Source organism: Netta rufina, assembly GCF_964035555.1.
Source record: "Netta rufina genome assembly, chromosome: 19".
Lineage (NCBI taxonomy): Eukaryota > Metazoa > Chordata > Aves > Anseriformes > Anatidae > Netta > Netta rufina.
Window position 1 is genome coordinate 3,273,790 of NC_140143.1, and position 12,851 is coordinate 3,286,640.

The 12,851-nt window shown below is 38.7% G+C and overlaps 1 protein-coding gene across 2 annotated transcripts in view; it reads left to right on the top strand.

Moving 5' to 3' along the window:
- The window catches only part of PRKCA (protein kinase C alpha), a 148,602-nt gene that overhangs the window by 55,602 nt on the left and 80,149 nt on the right, over window positions 1-12,851 (top strand). For both annotated transcript variants that reach the window (XM_084298211.1, XM_084298212.1), the window contains exon 3: window positions 2,800-2,882. In XM_084298211.1, coding sequence (XP_084154337.1) covers window positions 2,800-2,882 — 83 coding nt within the window. The remainder of the gene's footprint in view (window positions 1-2,799; window positions 2,883-12,851) is intronic.

Consider the following 12,851-nt stretch of genomic DNA (forward strand, 5'->3'; position numbering starts at 1 on the left):
ACTTATCCGATCTAAGTAAATTTTTATTATGAATTCTCTAGCTATGTGTTGCTTTGAAACTAAGAAAGCTTGAAAGATTCTGAAGTGTGCTGTAGAGGATGAATTTAAAAATGAAAATTTAGACAAATTTTATGTATGGAAATGACTGCTGCTAACAAAGGATTTTAGCTCACTCTTATCCTTTAACAATTAGGTTTACAATTCACCAAGAGTAGCCTATCCCACTGTTTATCCTTACATCAAATTATTTGGTTTTCACTTAAGTGTTCTTGAAAGGTGAAAGGTGAGACAGGAGTGATGCTTTGGAATTGCTTAATAAGTAACCAAGCTCTGTGGAGATGGGTAACCCACTGCAAGTACGAATGGGAAATGGAAGAGAAAGAATGAAGACCGTCAGTGTTGAGGTGCACAACCCAGTCAATTAGTAGGTGAGCAGAAAGGTTTAGGAAGTTGAGTATTCCATATTAATAAGTGTGCTTGAAGTGTAGCTTGAACTCCGGAAGGACAGACGGGATATTGTTCATTTTGGCATCTGAATCGTAGTTTGCATTGTAGTGTGACTGGCATAGTTCTCGTGGAAGTTAGTGGCTACGGTTTGTAGCCATAGAATGAGGTGGTAGCAAGGAATGGCAGTGGTTTTCCTACATGTCATGACATTTACTACATAGTGGTACTAAAAACAGGGTCAGCATTGCCTCTAGTTGAATGAATTCCTTCATATGCTGGAAAAGGTTATCAACCCAGAGGTAGGATCTGACTAGAGTATTTCATAAATATTACCCCAAATAGATGCCCAGGCATGCAGACTTGTTCTAACCTATGTTGTAGCTGAATAAAGGCAGAGCTGCACTAGCCAGCCTAGGATTTCAGTTTATCAGAAAGACATCAGCAGTGCAGCTCAGTTCTGCAACCTCACCAGAGATATTTTTCAGATCTTTTGCATAGTTTATCTTGTATTTCTGCAAATATGTGATCACTGCCCACAGAAGTAGTGATTTAACTTTTTTGTTTTCTGGAGGATGTAACAGGATTATTTTTCTTCGTGTGATTTACTCCTGCAAACAGAAATCAGGCTATTGTCTTCGAGAGTGGAAAGTTTGGAACCGAAAATACAATTTGGAAGTGAAACGTGTTTCAGCTGCAAGTAATATTAATAGTAATTGCCACTTAGTGATCTTTCAGTTGGTAGAAACAAACCATCAAAATGATAATTGTAGGACTGATTGGGATTTAGACTGATTATCAAACTAGCCAACCAAGTGGGCAGCATGTGTTGGGCCAGAACTCTGCCTCTTGTGAAGTCAGCAGAGCTGAACTGGAATCAGTGGAGCAAAGCCCATTTTACACCATTTGTCTGCAGAATAAACATATGCCATGTCAGAAATAGAATGGCTGGAAAGAATTGCTGCATGGGCTGCTGCTGAGAAATAGCTGGAGAGGGATGTGAGGGGGATCAGGCTTCTTCACAGCCAGCTGACTTAGGGGTGCAGATGAGGCCAGTATGGCATTGTGGTGGGATCGAGAGTTGGACACTGTAGTTCCACCAAGATGCTCTTGATATCATATTTCCTAGCTTGCTTCATTGGGTGAAAGAATTTGGTATTCATTATAAATGGGAAAGAAAACTGTTAAAGATTCCACATGAAATAAGTTAGTTTGAAAAAGTGCAAGAATTTAACTTGGTTTCCATTGAAGTTGAGGAAATTCAGTGCTATTTTGCTATTGCAAGTCAATTGAAATCTATTTGATTTTTTTAAAAGCTCTCCTTTAAAACTGTGTATTTTTATTTATTGGAAACACGGCCTAATATGTTCAGGGAATGTATAACACACAGTTTCTTTACAGACTACTTTGGAATTTTCGTTATAATCTTCTGAGTCACTGTAAAACTTTGCCTGATAGTACAGTGTTTACTTCGACCTGTTCACCGTCTTAAATCTTGATTATTCTATTTTGTTCACATGTGGACTGGTTGTGAAATACCAGAACTAAGCTTAGCACTAAGAAAGAACCTCTGTAAGTGTGAAAAGCTAAAATACCTGGCTTTTGAAGTATGCTCACTCAAGCAAATAATCCTGTTTATGTGGTTTTGAGGCACGTGTGTGACCTCCGTTGTGTGACAGCCTATAGCCTCCATCACATAATTAGATTAAGCTTTCCTTATATGAAAAAGTTTTTAGATCATTCTTAAATTCTAAATGGGAATTGTACTGTAATCAGAACCTAATTTTCGTTTCTCATTACCTCCTGCCACTCTGTGATACGAGAACACTTTGTTCTCCGCAAGAGTCTTCACTCAGAGCTTTGGTTTGTCACAGAAGTAATTAACTGGTAAAGACATGGATTTTCTTAGACATCTTCATCAAGGCATGCAGGTGAACAGATCCCACAGCCAAGGATGGGTGTCCTTCCAGCTTAATGTGCCTCATTTACAGCCCCTGCTCTTGCCTGAAGGCACACTGACAGCCTTCCAGTTACAGATGTGGGTTTGGATTCAGGAAATGCATCATTCATCCCACACCAAACTTTAACACTATGGGTGGTGTTAAATATTAGAAAATTACCATTGTAGAGTCTTTAGGTTTTTAAATGTGCCTGCTTATTTCCTCTAATTATATAGTTTACTTGATGTCTGTCTTTTTTGTGTGTCTATGTTTAACATTACACTCTACTTTCTTTGAATGACTTACAGGTGAAATACGTGGCTATAAGTTTTATTTCCCATGTAACTGCATTTGTTTTAACAAAAGAAAATGAAACCTATGCAATCCTAACTGTTGTTTTCCCTTTTCTTCCTAGTTTGCTGTTTTGTGGTTCATAAGAGATGCCATGAGTTCGTCACTTTCTCATGTCCTGGAGCTGACAAGGGACCTGACACTGATGTAAGTACATTGGCATTTGATATGCTGCTCTTATGAATAGTTTTATGTTGCTGCACCTAACAGTGAGAACACATTGCAAACAATATCAGTAAGTTCTTTATGGTAAATATTCATAATCCTAGTTATTTTTAAGTGCTCTGAATTTAATATTGAATATCTATGGACTTTAAACATTTATTTTTGGTTAGAAAATTAACTACAGATGAATGTGAGACCAAGATCAATATTCCTCAGAATGTGACAACCCTGAGGTGCTTACCCAAGCTTGAAGTCAGTGTTTTATTTTTGTTTGGTTTGCGTTGAATGTATTTGATGCTAACAATGCCCAGGAGAGGCTGCACATTTTTCTGAGCTTGTTTGTGTATCTATCATATCTCAAGGTATAGCCTCAAAGTTGACTCTGGTCCATGTCCTCTCTGCACACAGGGATCTGTAGCTCCAGCTACGTGCCAGTGATTAGATCCAATCTAATCTTGAGTCAGCAGACATATCTCAGATAGGTTGTTTGAAACTTGAATTATCTTTGTGTCTGAGATAGTACACCGGTCAGGATATACCCCTTCTATCTTGCCCTGTCAATACTTGCATATACAAGGAGCATTTTCAGTCAACAATCAGTCTTTACATTCAACACAACTGCCTACATGGAGAGGCATATATACAAGAATTTTGTGTCACCCTGCTGAAATAATAAACTAATTGTTTGTTCACATAAAAATAACATTTCTTTGGGATTTGTAAATTCCACTTTACAGTGAAGTAATTTAACATCTGCTTATGGGAACAATACATTCCAAGTGTTCTTTCTCTAAACGGCTCTGTTTTGTCTCTTATAACATATTCATGCTCTAGATTGTAGGCTATTATCTCCTCTGATGAAACACACCAGAAGACTTTTCTTACTAGGTTTTAATGAGCTTCTCATGAATTGTTTTAATATGCTAGACATGAGATCAATGAACAATATATGGGTAGAAACTGCAAGAGGTTCTGGAAAATTAGAGATGTTAAAAACTTTTCTTATTTTTAAGCTCAAGTACAGGGAAATGTCCAAGAACTGGAAAGTATTTTAAGACAGCTTGTTTTTTAAACACATTTCACATAATCTAAATTTAGGCACATAAGAAATGCTTAAGTTAAGAGCTGTGTGGCAGCAGACTGAAGTTGCTGGCAGAAACACTGCAGTCCTTAACACCCATTTCTCCTCTTCCTATCTTTCCCCCTTTCCCCGTCCCCACTTACTGGGAGTCCTGACCCCTCTCATTGATCTGCTCCTAACTGGTTTAACTTGCTGCCCTCTGAAATTCTACTTGAAAACTTGGGGTTTGAGGAACTGATTTCAGGAGAGAGATGCAGCAACTTCACGGCAGCAAAACCCACCGGGGCATTGGGTCTGGATGGCAGTGGAGGGAGAGTTTCTCTGCTGTCTCAAAAGGCAGATTAGATTTGTAAAGTTACATGACATGACTCCAGTCCTAGATCCTTTGTACATTGTTCAGGTAGGTAAGCAAGAAGAAGTGAAACACTAAAAACTGTTTATTTGGGGGAAATGAAAGATGCTGCTTGCTTAACGGTACTGCTATCTTAATGACAGGTCCACAAATGCGCCATAAAGTTTACAGTATGATGTCATGAAATAGATATGCTAAATTTAAGTAGTTGTAATCATGAAAATATTGAAATTATTACAGTAGGACCTTTGTTTAGGAGTTCCAAATGCAGCTGCATTTTAAAGAAACTGTCTTTCTCCAGAGATCACCTAGCTTCAATTACTACTACTTTGGCAACAGCTTAAAATGGAAGAAGCTTCACAATATTCTGCATACCATTGCTAAAATCAACTTAATCAGATTAAAAATATAATTGTAACTGAAACCTTTCTTTTCACCTTTCCATCTCTTTCCATATTCTGTTCTGATCTCTCACAAAATGTTCCATTATGGATCTGTATCTGTATCTCCAGACATCTTTTTCCTCCTATTCACTTTCGGCTCTTAGCCTCTCTCCTCATCTCAAATTTTCGTCATCTTTCATCAGCTGCTCCTGCTGCAGCCCTGGTTACATACCGCAGTTTAAGCCTCGTGATACCCCAAAAGTACATTTGCTCCAGCAGTGCGATTCAAAGCATCTGTGCCAAGGGCCTTGCAGCGTACGGGTGTAGTCACCAGAAGTGAAGGAGATCCAAAGATCAAGTCAGGGTATAAGACTCAGCAAATCTGGCTCCAAGCACGGAGCAGTTACTGATTACCTGTAAAGAATGTGGATGGTGCCGAGGTTTATTAGGCATGGTGAAAGGGACCAGGGGATAGGAAATGCCACTGCAGCTGCAATGCACTCCTCGGGAGCTTTGAGGGTTATTCTGAGCTGTACACAAAGCATCTCTTTCCCTTTAGTTTAGAGCACAGCTTCTTTGTAGGAAGTCACTTAACAGAGCCAAGGTCAATTTTTCTGACAGGAGTCAAAGGAAGAGACTTTAGCAGAATACTGTAGCGGTCAGAGCCCTTGCGTGGAAGATAAAGCAGGGTTTGCAGGCGTTCGTGCAGCCTCCCTGCCTGGTGCAGCCAGGGAGCTGGTCTGCAGCCTGGCTTCGGCTCATCGTGTTTGTAGCAGGCAGGCTCTTGGTGCATTTTATTAGGCAGGTGCATTTTATTTAGCAGGCTGTGCTGCAGAAACAATTGTGAAGGCAGGAACAAGAAGACGAGATTATTTTTCATTCCCGTCCTTTTCCGAAAGCTCCTGAATTATTTAAACGTTGGAGGGATGTGTGGAAATTGGCACTGTCTGAAAGGTGTGGCAATTAAAGCTGTCTTTTGGACTTTGGAAGTTGTGGATTTGAACTGCCCTGCGCTGCAGATGACTTTAGGCGTGGTCCAAGCACGCCTGCTCATTGGGGTGGCATTTGGGTGATTCTCTGACTTTATAACCCCATGTACACCTTCTGTATCAGGTGCCGGGCAGTGCCAGCACTGACGCTGTGTGAGCTGCTTTTCCAGAACCTCTCACCTGGACTTTGGTAGGAGCCCTTCATATATCAGCTGCTCTTGGTACCAAACCCAGTAAAGGGCGGCGTTATCGGTAAAAGCCAAAGCAGGCAATAGTGCCTACAGTATTAATGCTGACACGCCTTCAGCCCAGCAGTCTTAGCAGCCATCAAACTGGATGAAATGCAGCATCACCAGTATCAGTGCCAAAATGTTAGTGCTAAAGGGGGCCAGCAAGTCAGCAACACGCTCCTCTGCCTGTCCAGCTACTCCTTCTCTCAACACGGCTCATACCATTGCTGATTTGCTTTGGCCAGTCCTAAAAATGAAGCAGAACAAAACAAAACAAGTTTTGTTTTAACGCTCAGTTGTGAAATAAGATGTTTAACAACAATGCATGTTTTTTGAAAATTTCAGTGGTGACACTTGTGGCTTGTTCTTCTGTATCTGCAGTGAACAGCTTGATTCTTGAATGGTTTTGATTTTTGTTAACCGTTTGTTTTTCCCTGGAGTTCATAAATAAGAATGAACATTTGTGACACCATTTAAGCTTACCAAGAATCTCTTCCCTGTTTTAGAATCTGCTATGTGGCAGATTTTTAATAGTCTTTAATATTGCTGACTGTACTTCCTGATTTTATTTATTTATTTATTTTTGCTTTCGTGATTAAATATATAAACCAAATGCCTTATTTTAGTATTAGGGTTGCAAAATGATCATTTTCAATATTTACACAGAAGTGATATCTGAAAAACGCTTTTAAGATTAAAAGCAAACAGAAAATAAATGTTTTATTAAAACTGTGGTACATTAGTGGGTCCTATTAAACAAAGAGGATTGTAGAATGTTATACTTTAATTTACTGAAATGTTTGACTATTATGTCTGCCCTTTTACAGTTCAGTAACTTATTCCTATCCTAGTCAGTACAAGCTTAGTTCAGAAAAGTAATGTACTATGGAGCTTATCATAATATTTAGCAGATTTTTACATATTTTAAAAGTCCTTTTCTAAATTGTTTTGTGCAAGTGCACCATTCATTTGAATATTCAAATTCTCCAGTGTCTTTGCCTTTCCATTAGTTGTAGGAGAGTGCAATATTGCCGTTAATGTAAGAAAATTTCCAGGGCAGTGCAATACACAGGTTGCAGTTGTCTCTCTCTTGTCAAACATGTATAAAAAAAGAGAGAGAGAGAGAGAGAGAGAGAGAAAGATAAACATATCCACCTGCATAAATATATCTTCCTTATGTTTTTCTCAGGTGAGGAAATTTCTGGGTTTTTTTTGCAATCACACATCTCCTTGGAAATGTGCTGTTTTCTATTTATTTATTTATTTATTTATTTTTCCTGTAAGCTTTTTCAAGTGATAGACATTTATTATGAGAGATGGCAGTTTTTGTCTTACACAATACTGTGATGTTCGTAGCAAGAGCAGAGCAGAGCCAGCAGGTCGGAACCAAGGGACAGTGCGGGTCTGCTAACGAATGGCTTGGCATACTCCGTGCTTGAGCCTTCCAGGGAGTATTGTTCTGCTTCAATAAAAGTTACAAGCTAGCACTCACTGCACTTTTCACATAGAGCAGGCAATCCTCACAAATATTTCATTGGAATAATTATCAGTCATATTTATTCTACTTGACAAGGAGACCCCAAAGTCTACCAGCCAGATAGATGCCTCGCAGCCAGTTAGCCAGGATTAGCATAAAAAAAACATTTCCATGTACAGGTTTTCCACTCAAACAAAATTGCCTTTTACAGCCACAGGAGGCAGTACTTGAAGGTGCGTATTCCCAAACGTCCTGTGGAGGTCTGGGTATCTAGGACATGATGGCAAGGATTTATTTATAGATTTGTCTTGAGGCGAGATGGTATGGCATTTACACTACAGGCCTCGAGGGATGTGGAGGGTTCCTGAGTGGTGAAGTTTGTTAGTCGTTTACAAAGATCCAAAGGGGGGAAAACCCTTAGCTTTTTTAAGTGGTGTTCTGACTTCCATGGAAGCTGAATGTGTATACAAGGGAGAGGGCTAAGCATATCTTTAAATTTATTTTTATTTTTTTGGAAGAGAGGATTGGATTACTTTAAATCATGTGCAAAGAGATTTCTGTCATGTAGTGAAGTTTTTGTCAAAGCTGTGAAGTTTTTTTGGCAGCAGCAATGCCCTGTGGAAAGGCAAGGCTCTACTGGCAGTGTCAGGAATTTCTCCAAATGTACTGGACAGTTGCAGTGAAGCTTAGTTTTAAATTCTGGATATTCAGAAAACAAAAAAAAAAATATTTTCAGATTATGCTATGCAACCCTTTTCTTATTTCATAGCCTTTCTTACATGCCATACAGCTAAGTATTTGACAGTAAAATTTGACCATGCAGCTGTATAAAATCCTGTAATATGCTAAAAATAGTGGTGTACAAATATTGTCTCCTTGTGTAACATTTTTTCTGCAGTACTCTATAGCTGTAACAGAGAAAAAAAGTCATTATTATTACTTTCAAATTAAGTGCCTTAATAAAGGTGCGTGCAAAAAAGAGGGAAGCCTAAAATCCCCTCCTTTTTGTTTTACTCAGGTTAGCTGAAATGAGAGGTTAAAAGAGCTGGGTTTGTGCCAAAAGGAAAATATTATTGGTGAATAAAGTGGTCTTCTCTGTGGCAAGTGCTGAAGTGATGGTGCCTGGGGAGCAATATTTTGTTTCAGTTGGATCAACAAGAATTCAGACAATCAAAAAAAATGTAAGTCTGTAATGTCTTAGCAAAATAACGATGCAGGAACTTATCACTATCTAATATGTCCCTGTGGTTTGAATAGAAAATATTCATCTTTTCTTCATGACCAGCTTTGAAGGTGATGCTACTGAGTACTATTTAACAGCTCCTGTATTTCAAGCCTGCTGCTGTTATGCTCTACTCGAAGCATCATCTCCAATTCAGATCTTTTTTCTTTTATTTTTGGAAGCTTACTTAGTGTTCATGAAACTGTTCTAAATTGTTGATGAAATACTTTAATTAGAGTAAACTACTGTAAATATATGAGCAACCTCTAAAATTGACTGCGATAGTAACTAGCTTCACTAAGATGACTTTAAAGGACCACTAATTGAATTTCTTTCAAAAAAGATACTTTAAAATTGAGTGTTAAGTCTTTTCTTTGTTTCTTAAAGAAATGTAGTAACCAGACTGTTTTCAAACTGAATTAGAATTAAAATAAAGATGTCTATAAAACAACATAGATTGCATGAGAGCTCACATATTGCAGTCTTTGTATCAGTACTATTCTCCTTTCAGACTTGGAATAATATAGGATTCAAAGGAGGTTGATAAGCTAAATAAATAAATAGAAATTAAAAAGTCAAAAAGGGGGGTGGGGAGGAGAAGGGACGCAAGTGACTATACTGTCGAGGGAGATTAAATCTGACTTTCCTACTCCGAATTGCAGTGAGTTCTTAATATTTAAGCACCTGGGAGAGAATGAAGTGATAAGATTATGCTTACGCAAAACGAACCAGCAAAGCCATCTCATCTCAGCCAGCAGAGTAACTGACCTCTGGGATGGTGAAGGTGACATAGATGGAAAAGATGTTAACGTGGATAAACCTCTTGATATTGAAATTATTTGGGAGTTTTATTATCTTAAGCGCATTTGGCAAAAGAAATCATTCTAAATTTGAACAACTGAGGTTCCACGGGATGCTGCAGGAGCTGAATATGCTCACAAGTAGCTGGGATATTGCAATAACATCACTACACAATTCTCAGGAGGGTGGGCTGACAAGAACTCGGGAGGGCAATACTAAAAGTTCAGATTTTTTTCCACGTGTAACGGTGTGAGGTAATAAAATGGGGGTGGAGGATCAGTGTGAGCTGATGGTGGAGGCAGCAGTGCGGGAAGGAAGGAGCCAGGCCTCCTTGCAGGTGCTCCTCCAGGAGCCTCGAGGCCTCCTGGTGGGCCGCACGCAGCCCGCGTCTCACACCAGGGTGCTGAGGGGAGTGTGGGGATGGCTGAGAAGTGAGAACGCCGATTTTCAGTGCTTTTTGTAGAGTTCTACAGCCCTTCCAGAGGGGAATTTAGGAAAAAAAGGAAATGCTAAATGTCTTTGAAGGTGTTTGGCTGCTTTCCCTGGCTGCTGGGATGTAAGAAGGATCATGCAGGCAGCTTGTGGAGGGGGCCTTGGCTACTGAACAGTGATGGCTTTGGGGGCAATGAGGGGTAAATGCTGCAGCAGGTTGCTAAAAAAGCGAAGGCACCTTGTTTGGGGGCTTATGGTGCTTTTCCAAATGGTGCTGTATGTTTAATTTTGCACCCAGACACTGGGGAGAGGCAAGATGAGTCCTGTGAGTCTGTGTTATGCTTTTCATGCTCTAAGCCCTGTGGTTTTAGAATTAGAAGAAAAGCTGAAGCTCAGGTACTGGCGGAGCACCAGTGGAAAATGACCCAGCAGTGGGCTTGGGGTCGGCATTAGGTTTGGAGCGGTGCTCCTTGGCTGGGCAGTATTACCCCAGGCAGTTCGGGAGCTGCTGTTGTGATAGAAATCCTTCAGGAGCCACACTACTGTGTTAAGCAGGGCTAAATGGGGGTAGGTGGGCTGTCCTGAGCTGTGTAGTCATCTTACTGCTTGCTTTTCCTTTTCTGTTGAGTGCCAGGTGCTGAAATCTTCAATGATTTTTGTGATTCTTTTTTTTCCTTTGCTCATTTTTTTGTTTTGCTGGCTTTATTTATATATCCAGACTGTTTATATGTTAGGAAGACAGTTTCAGAATATTTCCAAGTTTTTTTAAGAAATATTTCCAAGTTTCAGAGTGAGAGATGAAGTTGCTTTACCAGTCTTTGCTGGGAATTTAAAAAATAAAAATAAAAACAAAACAAAAAAAAAGTCATGGAAAACGAAGGCAGTAACAAAAAAGCATAGTATTAAGACTTACTGTAGAACGTAGTTAAAAAAGGATTTTAATCAGAAAGCTTTGCAGCCGTTTTTCCAGGGATAATGAAAGACGGCAGCAGGCTGCCTCTGATTTGCTTTTAACCATTCGGTTGTTTTTGCAGTGAAATGCGACAATCATCTATGTTTCACATTGCAAGGGACTTGAACAACAAACAGGCATCACTGACAAATATTATAGCCAACAAGAATTTTCTTCTTGCTAACCCAAATTTTGGGCAATAGACAATCTTATACCAGAAATATTTTCTTTTTAATTAAAATAAAAATCTGCTCACTTTATTACAAAAGATACACAAAGGCAGGCAAATCTGTCAAATAACAAAGTTTACTGCCTGCCAGAATATCAAAAACTCTTTCTTAAGGAGATGTTTTATGAATTTTTTGTTGTGATTCTTAAACAGCTCTGATGCAATAGAAGTATTAATCTTGCACTGTATACCCTAAGGAAAGAAAATATAGAAATCTGTACATGTATAAGTTGAGATATCAACTTAGTGTGTATTAATCTCTGTATTAATCAGAATGACTTTGTCTACAGTAGACATTAGTAGATATTATAAAACATTTACAATGCAAACATAGCTTTTGTCAAAATATGATATTCTTTACTATATTCCTACTTCCTTTTCCCCAAAAGCTAGTCCTAGTTACCAAAATAAGATCACACTCAATGCAGTAAGTACTTTTAAAAAAAAAAAAAAGTAAAGTACAAGAAGAATACTTTTATTATAAAACCAAATATTTTATTTCTTATGATTACTCTGACTTCTTAATCCCCGCAGAATATCCAAAGTAGCATATGGCAAAATAAAAGTTTCATGCTACTGGGGTACATACTTGTGGTTTTGATCTCAAAACCATACAAACTAACTGAAGGGAAGATTTGCCTATCAAAACTCTTAATTATTTAATAATAATTTTTAATCAGCTATTTTGAAATGCAGATACTGGAGTATACTGACAGTGAATTGCACTTCAAACAGGATCACCCAAGTCAAGGATCCTTTTAATGACTGGGAGGGAAATTTAAAAAAATAAATCTCCAAAACCAAATAAAAAGATGATGTGTGCATTGTGTGCACAGTCTGCACATACTCTGCTGACACCTGCAGCTGGTTCATGTGCTTCCTTGAACCCCACTCCTTGTGCTCCACCAAGGTAGTTCTTGGATTGACTTTCTCAAAGGAGCTCTTGAAAAGAGCCATGCAGGTCCTCTCCTTCCCCTTTTTATGGGACATGTGAGATGGGTGACTGCCTACACCTCATGGCAACTCTGAAGCCACACTTACCTGGATCTTCCATCGCATCTTCAGTGGTTCAGTTCACAGGGTTGGCACCTGCGACATGGGGCAGGTGCAGTTCAGCTGTTCTTTGTTATAGCCTGAGTTTGGACAATTCACAGCTTTGAAAGCTTTGGATTTATAAAGAATATCTTTCTGATTTTTCTCCAGCCAAATCAGTTCAATTGCCAAGAATTGTATCATTAAAGAAATTGAGTTTACATTTTTCTTGATTTTTGCTGTGCAGTATACAGTATAGCACAGATGATCCTTGAAAGAGTTAATAACTGAAGAGAAAGTACTGCTGAGAGATAGAAAATTTATATAAATGATGAATCTAAAAATATCAGTGATTTTCATAAGAAGTTAGCATTTGAGAACAATTATTAGGCAGTGATATTATAGAAGGAGAGCTCTCAGCAAAGTTATTCCCAGTAGTAAAAAGAAATCTTGTTGATAGGGTTGCAGTTTTAATGGCAGTAAGTACAACTGATTAAGCGATCTGCTGGGTGCTCATTTACAATCAACACTTTTTTGAATCCCCAAAACTGAAGTTGAAGTTTTTCCAACAGCCCTTATTTTCCCTGTCCAATTGTTAGAGGGTATTTAGTTGTGCAATTTAAGTAGAATTTAATTATTTCCAAGGAAACCCTTTCCAAAAGTTTGTTGTGTCAATCTTTAAGCTGTATGTAAATATTAATGATGTGATATTAGGGTGTAGAGGGGGGAAAAAGCGTCAGGCTTACCGATAATGTTTTGTTACGTGAGATA